Raw genomic sequence first — 20,410 nt, 5'->3', positions numbered from 1 at the left:
CTCAACAGTCACTTAAAAAAGTGTTTAACTCACGGGTTTTTGCCAGGGCCGGTAGAGGAAGAGGCCGCTCCACCGGCCGGTCCCTCAGGAATCAAGGCTTCAGAGGGTCCTATAACTACCAACAGCAACAACAACAAGACTTTCGTCCACAATTCTACCCCCAGCGTTCCAGAGGGAGGAACCAACGCAGGTCCTATAACAATTCAGGTAAGCCAATCTTCTGGCCATCTTTCCATAGGGGGTCGTCTAAATTTTTTTCTCCACAAATGGAAAGAGATTACCTCAGACCCCTGGGTTCTCAATACCGTCAAAGGCTATTTAATAGAATTTTACAAAACTCCTTTCCAGCCTTCTCCCCTTCTTCCCCTCAGCTTTGCAGAAGAAATGTCAAATCTCATTTCTACAGAAATCCAAGATCTCCTTAAAAAACGAGCTATCCAACCAGCTCGTCCTCTTCCATCAGGTTTCATAAGCCCCCTGTTTCTAGTAATCTGAAAAAAACAAGAAAATCAGACCAGTCATCAACCTCAGACCATTCAATCAGTTTGTTGTCTATCGACATTTCAAGATGAAAACAATTCTTCATTTAAGAGACTGGCTTCTTCTAAACGACAGGTCTGGATCTTCAAGACGCTTACTTAACAGTTCCCATTCATCACTCTCACAGAAAGTTTCTCCAGTTCCAATGGAAACATCTCACCTACCAGTTTACTTGCCTACCCTTCGGGCTTTCTTCGGCCCCCTGGTGTTTCACCAAGTTAATGGAACCTATTGTAGCTCTTCTTCGATCTCAAGGCTTCAGAATGATAATCTATCTAGACGATATCCTTCTGATGCATCAAGACATCTCTATCCTTGGGTCTCAACTATCTTACACGATCTCACTCCTTTCAGATCTAGGTTTTTTAGTCAACAACGAGAAATCGATGTTTACCCTGTCACAGACAATGGAATTCCTAGGCTTTCTAATCAATTGCTCTCAAGGCCTCCTACAACTTCCGAACTAAAAAATTTAAAGTATCAAATCAGAGATAACCCCATCTTTACAGCAGACTTCTCTCTCCCTCAGGTCTCTTGCAAGGAGTGTAGGTCTTCTTTCATCCTCGATACAGGCAATTTTCCCAGACCCTCTTCACTATCGGGCTCTTCAGAGATTGAAAATTCGACATTTACGCAAAGGTCTTGCTTATTCAGATTTCATCCCCCTCGACCTCGAACCCCGTACAGATTTCCAATGGTGGCTCGACCATCTCGAAGCTTGGAATGGCAGGACCATCTTTGCCTCAGCCCAGATCTTGTCTTAGAATCCGATGCAAGCCTAACAGGCTGGGACGCAAGGTGTGGGCAGATTTCGACTGGAGGCACATGGTCTCTGCAGGAGTCTTCATTGCACATCAACTATTTAGAGATGCTTGCAGGCTCCTTTGCAATCAAAAGCTTCACCAAAAACAGAGTCTCTTGTTCCGTACTTCTTCGTATGGACAACCTCAGGGCGGTAAGATATATCAATCACCTCGGCAGTACCAAATCCAAACCGCTAGCAGAACTAGCAAAAAACGTTTGGGAATTCTGCCTTCACCGAAATATTTCAGTTCAAGCAGAATACTTGCCAGCTTCACTCAACTCAGTTGCAGACTGGTTTTCATGTCATCTTTCCGACTACAGCGACTGTAAACTTCACTCTTCGGTCTTCAACTCTATTCATCGCAAATGGGGTCCTTTCCATATAGACCTCTTCGCATCCCGCCTGAATGCCCAACTTCCTCTTTTCTTCAGCTGGAGGCCAGATCCTCACGCTTTAGCGACCGATGCATTTCTTCAACAGTGGCCTCATTCAATAAACTACGCATTCCCTCCTTTCATCATGATAAACAGAGTTCTCACCCATCTTCGGCGTCAAAAAGCCACAGTAGTTTTAGTAGTCCCGTTGTGGCAAGCCCAAGTGTGGTATCCCACTCTTCTAGAATTATCTATCGACTTCCCTGTGCTTCTGCCCTCCTTCCCCTCCCTCCTTCTCAATCCACAAGGTCTCCCTCACGACCTCATCCTCAACAAAACCCTTCTCCTATCCGCCTGGAAAGTTTCAGGTCTTCCTCATCTTATCCAGGAATTTCACTCAAAGCTTCAACCTACATCAACAATTCATGGGCTCCAGGCACTTCCAAGGCTTACAAATCAGCTTGGTCCATCTGGTCTAGCTGGTGTCTGGGAAAAGCATGTGATCCCTTTTCAGCAGATCTAACTCTGATAGCTAATTTTCTTGCTTCTCAAGCTAGCGCCGGCAAATCATACAGAACCATTAATCTATATAGGTCAGCTATATACCTACATCACCCTTTTATAAACGGAAAACCCGTAGGAGAACATCCTATCATTTGTCGTCTCTTAAAAGGAGTAAAATTCTCCAATCCTCCAATTCCCAAATACACCGCTTTATGGGATGTCAATCTTGTCTTACAAATGTTTGTTTCATGGCAGGATAATAACTTATTGTCTTTGAAAATGCTTTCCGCTAAATTAACCATGTTACTTTGTCTAGTATCTATCAAACGCCTGTCAGATGTAAAAGCCCTGGATATCTCAGCTCGTCACTTCACCCCTACTGGTGTACTGTTCAATCTCTCGTCGTACAAAAACCAACATTACTTCCGTTTTCTACCCCTTTTTTCCCAATCATCCGAAGCTTTGTGTGGGAAACTGTTTAAAGGTTTATGAACAAAAAACGGCCGATCTTAGAACATCTTCTGCTTCTCAACTTTTAATTTCCTTTAGGAAACCCTATAAACCTGTATCTTCCCCTACCTTAGCTCATTGGGTCAAATGGGTAATGTCTCTAGCGGGCATTGATACGTCAAAGTTTGGTGCCCATACTGCTAGAGGGGCTATGGCGTCAAAAGCCTTTTGGGCTGGTTCACGCTTGGAAGATATTCTAAGATCGGCAGATTGGTCAAATGATTCTACCTTTCGCACATTTTATTGTAAACCTGTTAATACAGCAACTTCTGTAGTAGTTAACATGCTTTAAACAAGCATAATAGGAGCCTCCAGTCTTGTCATAAAATGTAGATTTTCCGAGTATTTTATGATGGAAAGTCTTAATTTTATTAAAGACACGGAGGCGAGTATTATCCCACCGCTTACTGTACTAATGTTGTTCTTTCCAACCCTTTTAGTTACTACCAACGCTCCAGCATCCTCTTCAAACTAATTCAGCAGATGCAGATTCTACTAGAAGTACTCATCCAGCGCAATCTCCATTGAAGATTGATTCCTTCATTCACCATCCTGTCAAGCCGTCCTACTCTCCTAACCTGGACAGAATTCAATACTTTTTCGCACTAGTCCTGGCAATATGTTTAATTTGTTGTATCGTACCTTTATTCAAATCATTTTCTTCACTGTCTCGCAGCTGAAAAGAGGGCTGCCTGCAGTCAGGATTGGTATATGTTACGTTGTATAGTGTGCTGATTGGTTAAGGGGACTAGTCTTATCTCCCATTGGTTGCTTGTTACGCAAACCTCTGGGATTGGTGTTTTTCTCTTGGCTGCTATTAAAATAAAGCAGGAAAAGAAAGCATAATACTCGCCTCTGTGTCTTTAATAAAATTAAGACTTTCCATCATGAAATACTTGGAAAATCTACATTTGTCAGTATGATGGACAATGCATGAACACTTTTGTGTTCACAGTATTTTAATGTGCCAATAGATAAATCTGTTTGCGGTATTTCCGTCTGTTGTGCAAAATGATAAATTATTAATTCTTCTGGCAGGATTGAAAAATACATTATATGATGCAATATGATACTAAAGTCAAGCAGTGCAGTCATTATCAAAGTTAAAAGTTAAAATATACCTACAATTTCATAATCCCAACCATGGTAACATTGCAAGCAGTTATTCGATTATGTAGTCCAGCCAATACAGATCACAATTCCAAGTACCATAGACACAAAGCAATTTTCATGATTGGACCCATGGGGTTCTACCGCAAATCTGTGGGTGAAAGTAATCTCATATTGCTAATTCCCTTTCTGCCGAATGTTGAAATTACCGCCATATTCTAAACGACAGATTGATTTTAATGCCTCTTGTTGAGGTGTTCTAAGTACAGTGTTTTTTATGTTGGGCTCCATCTATCGTGCAGCGAGCAGAGACTGCTATCTTATTTCATACACGCCTACAGGTTTTTGTATTTTGGCCAACTTCAGGATCAGTTTTTTCAGCTGGTTTAAAAAATAAAACAATTGATTACTACCACAGGTCTTCGTGCATGTAGACGGACAAAGAACATGCAAAAACAACTGGGCAAGAAAAAAGCAGGTAAAAGAAGTAAACGATGTCCTAGGAACACCAGACCGAGAGAAAAGCAACAAAAAGGAGAAGACAAAGATAGTAAAATCGAAACAAAGGAAGAAAGCAGAGAGGAAAAAGAACTAGTAAGAGTGTGCTAACGAGACAGGAAGTTTAGGATGGTGAAAAAAAGAGGAGGACGAAAGTGGCACCAAGACCAGGTAACCCTGAAATTCAACAGTGCAGCATGAAGGAGAACAAAAGTAGCGCAGCGGGGAATGACGAAGGAAGCAACGTCTGGGATACTCATTTGAAAAGATAATGCCACCTTTTGTGTATCCAAGAACTCTGATGTAAGCGTCCACGGAGCGTCTCTGATGACTTCATCAACATAGCGACAGTGCCTGAGGGCCTCGTACCGCTCACCTTCATTCATCACAGTGAAGCCTTTGTACTTGTGGGTCAGGTCATCACTGCAAACTGATTCAAAAACAGTAAACACAAAGTCCGGTATTAATTAAATGCCATGATAAATTAACACAAAACCTGGGTGAAGATGATCAGCTGGTGACCACTACCGCTCGTGCCTTTAAATAAGAAAAGCATGTTTAACCAATCGTGCTAGCATTGAGTTTTTAAGGCATGTGCACCTACATAGTCCTTGGTGATAAATTAACCTTTGCTCTCCCTCTATATTGTGATCTGTAACAGCTTTTCTAAAATAGGAAAGAACGGCTGGTTTGTTCCCATATTTTATGACTGTGCATTTTATTTAAATGTTGTCTCTTGAGAATAATAGCATGCCTGCTTCACTAGACTACTGCACGATGACAGCATTTGAATTGACACTACCTCACACCCCCAACTACATAAAATAATTGACTATAAATATGATTAGCCTCTGCTTTACAGCTTTGATGGGTTATTTCTGGCACATGTTTTTAAAAGAAGTGGGAGGTGAGGGTGCTAACCAAGTTAGGCCATATGCAAGTGACAACACTGCATGTAACATTACAGGAGGTGACATCACAGGAAGTGATATCATGGCCCTTAATCCCACTGGAACTGACATCACAAGACGTGACATCAGATCTTAAGATCTCACACATGAGTAGATTTGAGCACATTACGAAATTTAACAAGTTAATATTGACCAGGACTTAATCATGTGATTTTAGTTCCCTCTTTGAATGAATTAACAGCCCAAATGTGGATTAAGTTTGATGTCTAACAACAGTAGACAAGCCACTAAGTGTAACAATCTAGGCATAATAATCTAGGATCAAAAATCAAAACACTCTTCATTCACTGCATCAAAAATATTAGAACTGCAGTTGTGAATATCAAAACTATACAGTGTATTAACCTACCTTACATACCACCATTATATTCACTAACAATTTATCACACTTTGGGCAATATTTTAAAAATACAGTTTTCAAACTGCATTTGATATTCTGAGTACTACAAACTATATTCCCTAAGAAAGACACAGTTATAACTGGATATTCTTGACATATATTCATTCAGACATTACTGGCAATGCTATTTTGCCACAGGACGTTTAACTATACAATGAGTAATTAGTGAGATCTTTTACATAATTTAATACTTAACATGTTGGTAACAAATTACTTAAAAACTTCCAGGGATCTGCATATCATTTTGTTGTGATGGGCAGTAGGATCTACTTTCCTAGACTGCACACCATCTGCAGGGCAATGAGCAGTCAGCCATCCATTAACATATGACAATTTATCCCAGAGGGGCAGAGAAGAGCCCATTAGATTTAGGAACAATAGTGAAGATATCGCAACAGCTTAGTAAGGGTAACATTATCAAGTTCATACTACTGAAACTCATGTCACAGTGATTTGTCAATGTCAATGTAGTCTCTGAAACCTTTGGATATGTTTTTATAATCAAGGGAGAATCTCCTCGCAGATCTATACACTAACACAAACTACACACAATTAAAATTACGTTTTTGTGCATTTGTTTGAGAGGTCTGCAAGAGGGTGTTTTTGCAGCCATGAGTGCAGCTGTTACATGATGGCCATGGACAGCCAACACTCACTGAGTATACCTAGGTTGCCTGTGCAGCAGGTTCTGTGGGCACACATCCTTCAGCTTTGACCCCACACCTTACAAAGGTCTTGAAAAAAAGTAATAAAAGAATGCAGGAAGATCATTTCGGCATCAGTAAAGAAAAAATATAAAATATAATTATAATTACAATTTTATATATATATATATGTGTAATAAATTCATCAAACGGTCCACATTGTAGCGCACATTTCTACAATCTCCAAACAAACAATTGCAAACCAATTGTATCATTGCACTCCAGGAGAGTTGATTACTTCATCCAAGTTTGTACTATATCACACAACACCACCTACGCATTTCGACCTCTCTGTCTTGCTCAGTTTTTGCTAATGCTTGGGACACCAACTGTGAGCTCATTTCCTCCCAGGTTTAGAAACCATCCAGCATGGATGCAGAGATTGTGAAGTGAATGACGAAACCCAGGGACAAGAAATATATATTCACTCACTCTTGCTTTACGCAGAAGACTCATGCTGTTGTAAGCTACACTTAAAATATTTTGCCTTTTGTCAAGGAAGAATGAACTAATTCAGCTGTCAGACTGTTCCACCAGGTGTACTATTCCATGTGCAGCCCCTTTCCATGTAGCTGTGATTGTTTTAGATGCCTGCATTCTACAGAATGCCATACTATGTGAAATATGCTTACCCAGCTCTACCCACCACTTAATGTGTCTGAGATGGGCACCTGCACTCATTTTGGGAGTTTAGAGCTCATTTTTCACCAACAGACATGACTAAAAGCAAGAGAGAAAGAAAGAAAGAGGGAGAAAGGGAGATAGGAAAACAATGATGAGGAGAAAAGGGAAGTAAAAAAGAATCTGCAAGCAAAGGATAAAGTCAAAACAAGTGTATAGTTGCAAAAGAAAGAGGTCATGGCAACCCTGGCATCCAGAAATGGGACTGAAGAGCATGTCTGGGGATCTTCATTTATATTTTTACTAATTACATACTGTCCAGCAAAAGATTGTTACCTCTACATTTAGCAGCAGACATATCTCTTGTTTTTATTGTTAGCATACTTATATCCAAAACACCCTCACATGCACCAGCCCAACAGAAATACAGCTCACATAGAGTCAGTACCACCAGAGTACCCACACAAAGAATGGGCCGTAAATGTCACAGTAAACATTATCAGTTCCACATGCAAATAAGTATAAGCCACCTATTTCCAATGATGAGAACGAAATGGTGATACAGTTAATTCACAATAAAAGTTGCATGCAATGTCAGGTCAAACTAGCCCTTTGAAGATAATATTGGCCTTCAAAAGGAAATATCATCATTCACCAATAAGGGAGGAGGACTAGGGAACTGCAGGGAGAAAGGATCAGGCATATAGGGTTTTAGCTGGGAAACATGAAAGACTGCATGGATTTTCCAGGTACGAGGTAAGTGAAGACGGACAGTGACAGGATTAACTAACAAGAATACGGAAAGGACCGTAGTAACGAGGTGTAAACTTATTCTGAGAGAGCCGCAAGGGCAGAAAATTCAAAGAAAGCCAGACTTTATCCAGGATGTGACAACCTGGAGTCTCACTGCGCTTCTTATCTGCCATTCTTTTCATGTATCTCTTAGTGTCCAGCAGATTAGATCGAATCATTCTATGAATCTTCCGAAGTCGTTTGGAAAATGAGGTGACAGCAGGAAGAGAAGAGGTAGACTTAGGAGTAGTAGGAAAAGAGGTAGGATGATAGCCATAGGAACAGAAAAAGGGGGTGACCTTGGAGGCACTATGGACAGTGTTGTTGTAGGAGAATTCTGCGATAGGAAGGTAAGTGTTCCAGTTACTCTGAGTAGAATTACAGAAGCAGCAAAGGTACTGATCTAGTCCTTGGTTGAGACGTTCAGTCTGCCCATTGGTTTGGGGATGGAAACCAGATGACAAAGCTACATTGATGTTCAAGGTCCTACAGAAATGTTTCGAAAACCGAGAGATGTACTGAGGTCCCCTGTCTGATACAATACTGTGTGGAAGTCCATGTAGATGAAAAATATGGTGGATGAATATCTGACTTTGTTCTTGTGAGGTAGGTAATTTCTTCAGGGCACTGAAGTGAGCCATCTTCGTAAAGGAATCTACTTTTACCATGATAACCCGATTTCCTGCTGATGGAGGTAGTGAACACCAATCACCCGCCTCCGCTCCACCAGGATCCAAGGCCAGGCCCTGGACTGGATCGCCTCCTTCCTCGCTAACCGCTCCCAAAGAGTTTACCTCCCTCCGTTTCGCTCAGAACCCACCAAGATCATCTGCGGCGTACCTCAAGGCTCATCGCTCAGCCCGACACTCTTCAATGTCTACATGAGCCCCCTCGCCGACATCGTACGCAAGCACGACATCATCATCACCTCCTACGCCGACGACACCCAACTTGTACTCTCCCTCACCAAGGACCCCGCCAGCGCCAAGACCAACCTACAAGAGGGTATGAAGGACGTCGCAGATTGGATGAGGCTCAGCCGCCTAAAGCTGAACTCTGATAAAACGGAAGTCCTCATCCTCGGCAACACCCCGTCCGCCTGGGACGACTCCTGGTGGCCCACAGCCCTCGGCACCGCACCGACCCCCGCAGACCACGCCCGCAACCTCGGCTTCATCTTGGACCCTCTTCTCACCATGACCAAGCAAGTCAACGCCGTGTCCTCCGCCTGCTTCCTCACTCTCCGCATGCTCCGCAAGATCTTCCGCTGGATCCCCGCCGACACCAGAAAAACCGTGACCCACGCCCTTGTCACGAGTCGCCTGGACTACGGCAACACCCTCTACACCGGGACCACCGCCAAACTCCAAAACCGCCTGCAACGCATCCAAAACGCCTCGGCCCGCCTCATCCTCGACGTACCCCGCAACAGCCACATCTCCGCACACCTGAGACACCTGCATTGGCTCCCAGTCAGCAAAAGGATCACCTTCCGTCTTCTCACCCACGCACACAAAGCCCTCCACAACAAGGGACCGGAATACCTCAACAGACGCCTCAGCTTCTACGTCCCCACCCGCCCCCTCCGCTCCGCTGGCCTCGCACTTGCTGCCGTCCCTCGCACCCGCCGCTCCACGGCGGGTGGGAGATCTTTCTCCTTCCTGGCGGCCAAGACCTGGAACTCCCTCCCCACCAGCCTCAGGACCACCCAGGACCACTCCGCTTTCCGGAGACTCCTAAAGACTTGGCTGTTCGAGCAGCGATAACCCCCCCTTTCCCCCCTAGCGCCTTGAGACCCGCACGGGTGAGTAGCGCGCTTTATAAATGTTAATGATTTGATTTGATTTGATTTGATTTGAACACATGAAATTGGTTGAAATGGTGTGCCAGGGAGCAGGTGGAACAGGTAACAGTAGGGTACATGGTATCTTTACTTGGGCACATATGGGACAGGCCTGTACGTAACTTTCGACATCCGATTTCCAAGTAGGCCACCAAAAAGATCGCAAGAGTAATTCCTGCGTGGCCTTGATACCTCAATGACCAGCAATCGGGGAATCATGGCACATCTGCAGCACCTTTTCTCGTACTCTTTTTGTAGGGAGGAACAAAAGGTCCCTACAATAATAATATCCTTTCTGTTTATGTATTTGGGGGTTTAAGTCCTTAAGTTCTTGTTCAGAGAGGTTTGCATATTCCAGTTGCACCTCATCCAGGAATGATTGAGCTACACCAATGATCCTGCTAGGCTCAAGTAGATACTGTGATGGGGTAGGAGTACAATCCGGATAACGGCGAGACAGAGCATCAGCCAGTATGTTTTGGGATCCAGGAATGTAGGTGACATAGAAGTCTTACTGACTAAAGAAAAAGGCCCAACGAGTCTGACGACTGTTCTGGCATTGAAAGTTACGTAAACATTGTAGATTCAGATGGTCCGTTCTCACCTTGAAAGGTTCTTTGGAACCCATAAGGAATTGTCTTCACTCTTGGCAGGTAGTCTTAAGGGCTAATAATTCCCTTTCCAATACTGAGTAATGTTGTTCAGACACAGAGAGTACATGGGACAGATAAAAAACTGGATGTTCTAAACCATCGTCATCTTGTTGTTGGAGTAATACTGCTCCGATGGCTCTTTCGGAAGCATCAGTAACAACAACTAATTGTTTGTTGGTGTCTGGATGTCTCAGTATTGGTGCTTGAGTGAAGGCCTTTTTTAGACTTTGAAAAGCTGCTTCAGCCACCTTTGTCCAGATAAATCCATTGCGTAAATTCTCTTTCTTTAATGTCTGAGTAATTTGGCTGGTCTGTTCCGCAAAGTCTAAGACAAACTGACGATAGAAGTTGTCCAGTCCTAGAAAACATTGGGTTTCCTTGATGGAGGAAGGGGAAGGCCAGTCTAGGATGGCTTGTACCTTTTTTCGGATCCATTGATATTCTACTGGGACTGATGTGATAACCCAGATATTTGACTTCGGTTTTATCAAACTCACATTTCTCTGGTTTACAGTACAGTTGATGTTGCCTGAGTCTTTGGAGGACTTGTTTAATGTGTGTAGAATGAAGTTCAGGATGTCTAGAATATATAAGGATATCGTCTAAGTAGATCACTTCTGTATGGTTCAATAGATTAGAGAACACAGAGTCCATAAATCTTTGGAATATTGAGGGGGCATTAGTGAGGCCAAAAGGCATAACTCTGTATTCATAATGACCAATGGGGTTCGAAAAGCAGTCTTCCACTCGTCTCCTTTCTTGATGCGCAAAAGGTGGTAGGCTCCACTAAGATCTAATTTGGTAAATCGTTGTGCCCCTCTGACCGCTTCCAGAATATCTTTGATGAGAGGTAAAGGATAACGATCCTTTATAGTGATCTTATTTAAACCATGAAAATCCAGGCAGTGACGAAGATCTTTAGTCTTCTTGGGTACAAAAAACATGGAAGCCCCCACCGGAGAGGAAGATGGTACGATAAGACCGCTGTGTAGATTTTCTTGGAGGTAATCTTTGAGAACTTCCCTTTCAGGTTCTGTGAGAGAATACATTCTCCCAAAGAGAACGATCGCCCCAGGTTCCAGAGGAATTGTACAATCATAATCTCGATGTGGGGACAAAACAGGTTTGGATGGTTTTTGGAATACATCTTGGAAGTCCAGATAGTGGTCAGGGACCCCTTGGACTGTATTGATGGAACAACCTGTAGTGGGTTCAGAAGGTATCATTTTCTTGGGTGACCAGTAAGTGTCTGAGGCAAAACAATGTTCATGACAAAACTGAGAGGACAAAGAAATAGTCCTGGTTTCCCAATTTACATAAGGATTCTGGGGGTCATTCTGACCGCCGCCCGCCATGCGGTCACCGCTAAATGGCCGCTCTGCGGTCAGAAGACCGTGGATGCCATTCTGGCTTTCCCGCTGGGCCGGCGGGTGCCCGCCAAAGGAGCGCCCGCCGGCCCAGCGGGAAAGGCCCTGCAACAATGAAGCCGGCTCCGAATGGAGCTGGTGGAGTTGCAGGGGTGCGACGGGTGCAGTTGCACCCGTCGCGATTTTCACTGTCTGCTAAGCAGACAGTGAAAATCATGGTGGGGCCCTGTTAGGGGGCCCCTGCACTGCCCATGCAGGGGCCCCCAGGGGCCCCACAACACCCGTTCCCGCCATCCTGTTCCTGGCGGTAAAAACCGCTAGAAACAGGATGGCAGGAAGGGGGTCGGAATCTCCATTCAGCCCAGCCGGGGGAAATCCGGCGGGAAACCGCCGGACCCGGCTGGGCGAAGAATAGCAAAGGAAGCACCGCCAGCCTGTTGGCGGTGCTTCCGTGGTCGTCGACCCTGGCGGTCTATGACCGCCAGGGTCAGAATGACCCCCTCTGTCTTATGAACCACGGAATTCCTAGGATTATAGTATGATTGGGAGATGATAATAAGTCAAAGGAGACGTGTTCTTGGTGCTTCCCAAATTGTAGACTTAAAATCAGGGTAGGAGTATCAACTGGACCAGAGGATATTAAGGACCCATCCACAGTGTGTACTTGTTCCGGAACTTCCTTGGGTCGTGTTGCTATTTGTTGTATTGTGGACCAGGACTTATCCATATAAATGCCACTAGCACCACAATCAAGTAAGGCCATTGTCCTCTCCTCACAACAGTCAGGTTACTGCAGGGTCACAGGTAGCATGAACAAATTGGTGGCATTGTCTTTGAAAGAACTAATGGAAGGTATAGCAGATGATCCCGTCCCCTCCCTTCTTACAAAGGAAGGGAAGTAGCGTTTCCCGATGGCTTTAGAGGACGAACGGGGCATGTACGGAGCAGATGACCAGCAATACAGGCACAATCCTTTTTTCCGTCTTTCTTCACGTTCACTGAATGAAAGTGGGCCACGAGTAGTATCCACCTGCATAGGTTTACCTTCAGTTTCTCTTACGGGAGGGCGAGGTTCCTCCGGACGATGCAAAAAGACACATGAGGTGCTTGACTGCGAAGGTCCTCTATTTCTTCTTTTTTCCAAACGTCGTTCTTGGAGACGATATTCGATGGAAAGAGCTAAATCCATCAGACTGCGAAGATCTTTTACTCGGGTGGAGTGCACTAACTCGTCTTTGATCTCCTCTTTTAGCCCTCTACGAAATAGGGTACCCAGAGTGCGCTCCACCCAAGTTGTTTCGGCAGCAAGCTGTCGAAAGCATGTTATGTATTGGAGGACATCTTGAGAGCCTTGTTGGATGTCACAGAGTGCTTCTTCAGCAGAGGCCTCTAATCATGGACGACCAAACATCTGTTTAAAACGATTCACGAAGGCTGGATAATCAGACAATACTGGGTCATTGGAAGATACAATCGGAGTCGCCAAGGCAGGACCGGATAGGGCACTGATAAGATAACCCACCTTTGTCTTGTCATGAGAAAATTGTGTGGGTCGGAAGGCAAAGTAAACAGTCAACGCATCCAAGAACTCTCGCAGCTTCGTTGGTTCACCGGAATACCGAGGAGTTGCGGTGGAAACGGTAGGAACATCCGTACTGCGGAAGGCCAAAGCTTGTCGTAAGGCAGCATTCTCGTTTCGTAATTGTTGCAGTTCCTGAGCCTGTTGCTGAATAGTTGCCAGAAGGGACCGGTCAGGGTTTGCAGCCGCCACAACTGTATCATCCATTCTGTTAGACGAATTCGGGTTTATTTGGCGCTGCAATCTGTCACGACTTATGCGTTGCTTGAGCCTGGAGTCCGCCGAACGAGTGACGAGGTTCTTGTTCTTGAATGTTCTGCCTTGGCCCAGGTAGGGGCAACTCTTTCTGGTAGCCACGGTGCTGCAGGCGATAGGAACGCCAAGGGCAGTCCGTGTCTTTCAGAAGTAGTGCCAGAGGGAAAAAAAACTCTAAAAAGGGGGAAAAACCTCAAAAAGGAAATCCTGGAACAAGAGCAAAAATCAATATGTAGAATACAAGACCAAAAATGAACAGGAAAAAACACTGGAACAAAAAGCGTAACCAGTATCCGACACAAGGGAGAAGGAGCGAAGACACCGTCCAAACAGAAAGTGTTGCAGTGCAAGGAGGAAAAGAATCACAGCCCTTAAATACCCATAAAACAGGAAGCGACCAGCAGGAAGTGCAAGGACACCATATTGGATAGGGAAAAGTACATGGAAAGTAATGGACAACGGACCATAGTGAGTAGGGAACCAATGCATGCTGGGAAGAGAGGGGAATAATGGGAAAAAGGAAAAACATGAAGGGAAGAACAAACAATGGCGACAGTAAAGAAGGACAAAATAGCAGGTGAGTGGGAGAGAGATTATGTGTGCATGGAGGCGCGCCGCGCTAAAAAGAAACGAGACCCCATGCACAATTTGGGGCCTCGAATACTGCAGGAGAGACTGGGGGTGCGGCGCGAGCCGAATGTCCGGCTCGCGCCGCGCGCCGCGTCAAGACCTGCAATGTGCAGCTGAGTGCCTGCACATTAGGGGCCAGTAAAAGTGGGTGACAAGCCTCTCAAAAGTCTTGTCCTGCCCCAAATGTCAAGCTAAAGGCACATAATGGGCCAACCCCAGTAGGAAGGCCCTGAAGCACTGGGGTACCACCTGCACACAGGCTGACTCAGGCTCAGGAACCTTAGGCTTGCTATACAGGAGGTCAGCCTCCCAATAGATCAGGTGTGATCCTGGATCCTTGCCAGCCGCCTGGTCTGCAGCCTGTTGCCGCAAACCCTCCAAAGTAGGGCATGTCTTCTGAGCGGCACAGAATGCTTCCCTGGTAGGCCCCCCTTCCTGCTGCCACTGCGACAGCTCAGAGACCTCACCCAGTTCAGCCACTTGTTCCCCTGTAGGCTCCGGGGCGTCACCCTCAGGCTCTGCCTCCTCCCGGACCGTGGGAACTTCTGGGGCCGGTTTCCCGCACCACCTGCCCTTCCTCTTTTTGGCGGTCCCCTGGGCCACTGTTTCAGGCTCCAGGGGCTCTTGATTACCCTGACGGGCTGCCATTGACTGGGTGGATACACATACCCACCCAGGCAGACCCAACATCTCCAAGTGAGACCTGTGTTCCACCTCCTTCCAAGGGGAATCATCCAGGTCATTGCCTAGCAAACAATCAACAGGCATGGTTGGACTCACAGCTACCTTCAAGGAACGTGAGACCCCCCCATTCAAAGGGAATCTGCACCACTCTGCACAGGCGCTCTGAGTTGTCCACTGCAACTACTTGGTGAAGTGCCCGGGGATCAATCTGCTCTTCAGACACCAGCTGACTCCACACTGTAGTCACACTGGCTCCTGTGTCTCTCAGAGCCTCCACCCTCTGTCCATTGATGGTCACCCACTGCCTGTACTGTTTAGTGTTTTCAGGCACTAGGGTTCTCTCGACCAGCTCACTGTTTCCTATTGAGACAAGGGTCATCTCAGCTGGTTCCCACCCACCCGAAACCAACTCCTCCCCAAACGTTACACTGGCCAAACCCTGGGACTGCGCACCAGTGGGTGCCTGTGTACTTTTGGGGCATTTAGGGCCCCCCCTTACACTGCCAACTTCTACTTTCAGGGTCCCAGGACCTGGATGGGCACCACAGGGCAGAATAGGAGTCTCTCCAGAGACTCCAGGTGCTGGCAGAGAGAAGTCTTCTTTGCTCTCCCTGAGACTTCAAACAACAGGAAGCAAGCTCTAAATCAAGCCCTTGGAGAGCTCTTCTCAAGATGGAAGGCACACAACGTCCAGTCTTTGCCCTCTTACTCTAGCAGAAGCAGCAATTGCAGGATAGCTCCACAAAGCACAGTCACAGGCAGGGACCACTTCTACCTCAGCTCTTCAGCTTTTCTCCAGGCAGAGGTCCCTGTCTGTGGTTTTGGGTGCCCTTCTGATACCCAATTTCCCCTTTGAAGTAGGCCTACTTCAAAGTAAAGTCTCTTTTGAATGTAAAATCTGGCCTTGCCCAGGCCAGGCCCCAGACACTCACCAGTGGGTTGGAGACTGCATTGTGTGTGGGCAGGCACAGCGCTTTCAGGTGTGAGTGACCACTCCTCACCTCCCTCCTAGCACAGATGGCTCATCAGGAATTGCAGACTACACTCCAGCTCCCTTTGTGTCACTGTCTAGTGTGAGGTGCAACCAGCCCAACTGTCAAACTGACCCAGACAGGGAATCCACAAACAGGCAGAGTCACAGAAATGGTATAAGCAAGAAAATGCTCACTTTCCAAAAGTGGCATTTTCAACCACACAATCTTAAAATCAACTTTACTACAAGATGTATTTTTAAATTGTAAGCTCAGAGACCAAACTACACATGTCCATCCGCTCCCAAAGGGAATCTACACTTTAATTATATTTAATGGTAGCCCCCATGTTAGCCTATGAGAGGGACAGGCCTTGAAACAGTGAAATACGAATTTAGCAATATTTCACTGTCAGGACATAAACAACACATTACTTAACCATACACTGCACCCTGCCCTTGGGGCTACCTAGGGCCTACCTTAGGGGTGTCTGACATGTAAGAAAAGAGAAGGTTTAGGCCTGGCAAGTGGGTACACTTGCCAAGTCGAATTTACAGTTAAAACTGCACACACAGACACTGCAGTGGCAGGTCTGAGACATGATTACAGAGCTACTTATGTGGGCGGCACAACCAGTGCTGCAGGCCCACTAGTAGCATTTGATTTACACGCCCTGGGCACCTCTAGTGCACTGTACTAGGGACTTACTAATAAATCAAATATGGCAATCATGGATAAGCCAATTACATACACATTTTGTAAAGGAGCACTTGCACTTTAGCACTGGTTAGCAGTGGTAAAGTACCTAGAGTAACAAAAACAGTTAAATCAGAGTCCAGCACACATCAACAACCTTGGGAATAGAGGCAAAAAGTTAAGGGAGACCATGCCAAGGATGAAAAGTATAACAAATTACAACTGAGTGCCCTTTCTACTCCTACATGATATTTAACTGTCAGTGAGATTGTTCTCTGATCTGCTGAATTCTGGCATGCCAGAATGGCTTGTCAACATAAATGGACCCCTAACTGATTCCAGAGGCAGATATCAATGATGGAGCTGCAGAGGCAAATAGAATGCATCAGAACTTCAGTCGCAGTGCCTCATAGTCGACAGTTCTTTACCCCTTCCATCCTCAGCTAGGGGCTGCTGTAGATGGAAGATGGCAAGATCCCAAAGCAGTAGTTCAGGTACCTATTCCTGGTCCTGCAGGTCAGGACTTCCCCAAGGTACTGATGTGGACTTAAGGCCTTATAGCTGTAAAATATAGTCCAGGCATGAGAGTGTTTTTCTAAAGTACCCTTATTGTCTTGTAAGGAACTTATTTTTTTTATTTTGTTGATGCCTTGGCTCACTTCCGTTGACCATAGGTCAGCTAACCCAAGCAGAGCAATCGCTTTGTTGAGGTAGTCTGTTGCTAATGAACGAGACCTCGTCGAGGTAATCCCACAATATAGTGATTGATTGTATTTACCTCAGCAAATTTAAGCTTGTGGCAAAAGAAAGTGAGTGCTGAGTCTTATGAGGGACTGTTTTAGTAGCCCAAACTCTAGCCTAATCTGGGTTGTTGATGTATAACTGGGCAGCTGAAAAGTGTGCCTGTAAATACATATTACCTTGGTGTCCAGGATTGTTGATTCTCTCCCCCAGAGAGCCTCACAGCATTGGGCCAATGTTGGAACCACTTGTGCCTTTGCGATTTCCAATATAGGGCTGAATGAATACCCCTTCACATTTTTAAACATAACAGAAAGCCCTGCTGCCAAGGCAAGACACATGCTTTTAATTTCCTCTGTATGTAGTTTGAAAGAGCCTTTGTTATCGAATATGAGGCCCATATTGTATTTTGTAAGTTTGCGCAGATTTTGCGTCAAAAAACGATGCAAATGCGGAGCTAAAAAAGTATAAATATGGGCCTTATCGTCTTTGGTCTCTTCAAGCTTCTTTCCATCAAGGAACCAGCTTGCTTTCCCTTTTAGAGTGCTCCCTTGTAGAATCGTAATTTTGGTATTTTTGATGTTTATTCCCAGCCCATTTGCCAGGGAGTATTCTTGTGTCACACTCAAGAGGCATTGAATTCCATCCGTGGTTTGGCTCAGTACCACTAGGTCATCGGCATAAAGAACGTTTGACAATTGTATTGACCCCAATTTTAGAGAATGTCAATTTGTCAAAGACAAAGCCAAGACGCACCCCTGTTTGAAGCCGCTAACTGTCGGTATAGCCCTTGACAAACACTGCTACCCAGCTTAATTTTGACCCAGCTGTTAGATGACAATTTTTCTATTGCTCTCAAGAGAAGTAGGGGGATTCTCCAACCCTTTATATTTACCCAGAGCCTTTTGCAGTTGACACAGTCAAAGGCCGCTTTACTAGTAGCACAAGCACAAGTATAAAGGAATATTCTTGATTTTAGAGGAGTTGAAGATTAGTGACAAAGCAAACATATTTGTCGTGGTTCCAGTTTTCCTAGTAAAGACTGTATGACTTGGAGAAACGATAAAGTTTGAGCTTGCCCAGACACATAGATGTTCAAGTAAAATACCTGCATAGTATTTAACCTTATTATCAATGAGGGCTAACAACCTATAATTTCCAGGATTGAGTTTATGGCCATCTTCAAAAAATCAGGGAAATTATGGAGCATCTCCAAGAGGCCCCCGGATCGTGGCCCCTGTTAGAGCATAATTGATAAGTGGTACCATAGATTCGGCCCATATTGACAGATCTGATTTGTAAATGGCCTGAAGGATACCATTTAGGCTTGGTGCACTGGTAATACGTCCCCTAGCAATCTGCTGGAGGACCCCATTAGCAGTGATTTGAGGCAAGCTGCCTGGATCCGACAGTAGCTCCACACCCGTCAGTTCCCTCTGGATGTAGTACCCCTGAGTTTTATGGGGTAGCATTTATGCCCATTTGTGGGGTAAAATGTAGGCAGCCCAGACTTCTTTTCGAATGCTGCATTCCAGTTTGCAGCGATTTTTAGGGCATTTACCATTTTCCTGAACCTGTTGAGGTTGTGGTGCTTGAGGTCCCAAATGAGTCTAACCCAAAAGTCACAATATTTTGCGTCTTTACGGCCCATTTAGCTTGTTTGTATTCCTGTTAAGCGGTTCTTGAAATACCAATACATTCTTCATTGAGTGGGGACCGTCGGGCTGTTCGGAGGGCCTTATTGACTTTCTGCTTTAATTGTTTCAAAACTCTCACCTTAGGAATATTTTGGGTGTACGAAGGAATTGGGTGGTATTGGATCCTGGGTGGCTTAACTTCTGAGGCAAATTGCTTCGAGAAGGTTTCTATGGAAACCTCCTATTGTTTTAAAACAGAGCAATCGAATTGTTGAATTTTCAGCAGATGATATTTGGCCTAATGGGCCAAAGTCTCTAATGTTGCAGAGAACCATTTGACTCTTTTTAGATCAATCGAGTAGGTGGACTCCGATGGTTCTATTGTAGGTTTGTGCACAGTCAGTTAGAAAGAGAGTTCCTATTCCTGAGGGAGATGATCGCTATCTGGTATTACACCCATTTTGAAGGAAGCAACCGAGCTAAGCAGGGAAAGAGATTCCAGTTTGTACTCTATCAGCCAATTTCCATTTATTGAATGAAATGAATAGGTAAGAGGAATGTCCCCACTGAAGCTACTGTTTAATTCCCCGCAGACCTCGATGCTCTAGTTTGCCGAGCAGGGTTTAGCTTAATGCATCCCTCCTGCCTAAGTTTATTTGTACTTGTTTGGGGTTGTCCCAGCTATGGTCCTGGGTCTCTGTAACTTTATTTCGTGCAGACTAACCAAGCATTTTCATATTAAAATCTACAGTCAATATTAGTGATGTGCTTGGGTAGAGTCCCTCTTCTCTGAAGATGTATTAAATTAGTTTTTCGATACCCCAGCACTGAAATTTAAAACCATCCTTTTAAGAAGGACTGTGCGATTGGGGTTGGATTCTCTCAAAGTTGGCTGGGGAAAGTGTACTGTGTCTGTGATTGAGCATCGGAGTCCAGGTTCAGGACTACTGTTATCCTGGCCTGGGTAACACTGGGGGTACGGAGGGCAATTAACAGTTTCCAAAGGGCCAACTGCGGGGTGACCTTGTGTGTGCGTCTCAGAAAATGATTCAGGGGCAGTGAGGGACCCCTGACATGGGCCCTTTGAGTCTCTGTACATTTAGTTGATGGTGTGGGCTGTTGGTCTCTGTTGTGTCTGTGTTTTGGGGACAGTTTGGTTGGCAGTAAAGAGGGTCTAGTATGTCCTTCCATTTTAGGGCCAGGCATGTCAAAGATGGCATTGTTCTGTACTCAGTTTGTTTAAGGGATGTTTTTATTGTGTTATTTCCTTTTTTTACCTCTTTTAGACTTCCTTTTTGTGTTATTTTCACCCGTAGCAGTGGGGTAGGTTTATTTTTGCATGAATTAATGATTCTGTGGTCTGTTGTCCTTTCTCCTGGCTACTCCTGAGGCTCCTGAGGCAGAATTGTCTCCTTCTTTGGTGGGTGATTTAAAATTTGTGAGATCGTCCCTTTTACTAGCCACCCCTAGAATGGTTCCATTCCTTGGTTTGGCCCTGAACCTCACAACCGCGCTGTTAGAAATA

At 45.0% G+C, this 20,410-nt stretch overlaps 1 protein-coding gene across 4 annotated transcripts in view; it reads right to left on the bottom strand.

Annotated features, from left to right (window-relative positions):
• PCYT1B (phosphate cytidylyltransferase 1B, choline) overlaps positions 1-20,410 on the bottom strand; it is a 1,028,131-nt gene that overhangs the window by 533,433 nt on the left and 474,288 nt on the right. For all 4 annotated transcript variants that reach the window (XM_069204810.1, XM_069204811.1, XM_069204812.1 and 1 more), the window contains exon 4: positions 4,620-4,771. In XM_069204810.1, the coding sequence (XP_069060911.1) occupies positions 4,620-4,771 (152 nt within the window). The remainder of the gene's footprint in view (positions 1-4,619; positions 4,772-20,410) is intronic.

The sequence above is a fragment of the Pleurodeles waltl genome, chromosome 8 (genome assembly GCF_031143425.1).
Source record: "Pleurodeles waltl isolate 20211129_DDA chromosome 8, aPleWal1.hap1.20221129, whole genome shotgun sequence".
NCBI lineage: Eukaryota > Metazoa > Chordata > Amphibia > Caudata > Salamandridae > Pleurodeles > Pleurodeles waltl.
Note: the sequence above shows the minus strand (reverse complement) of the source record. Positions and strands in the feature narration are given on the sequence as shown.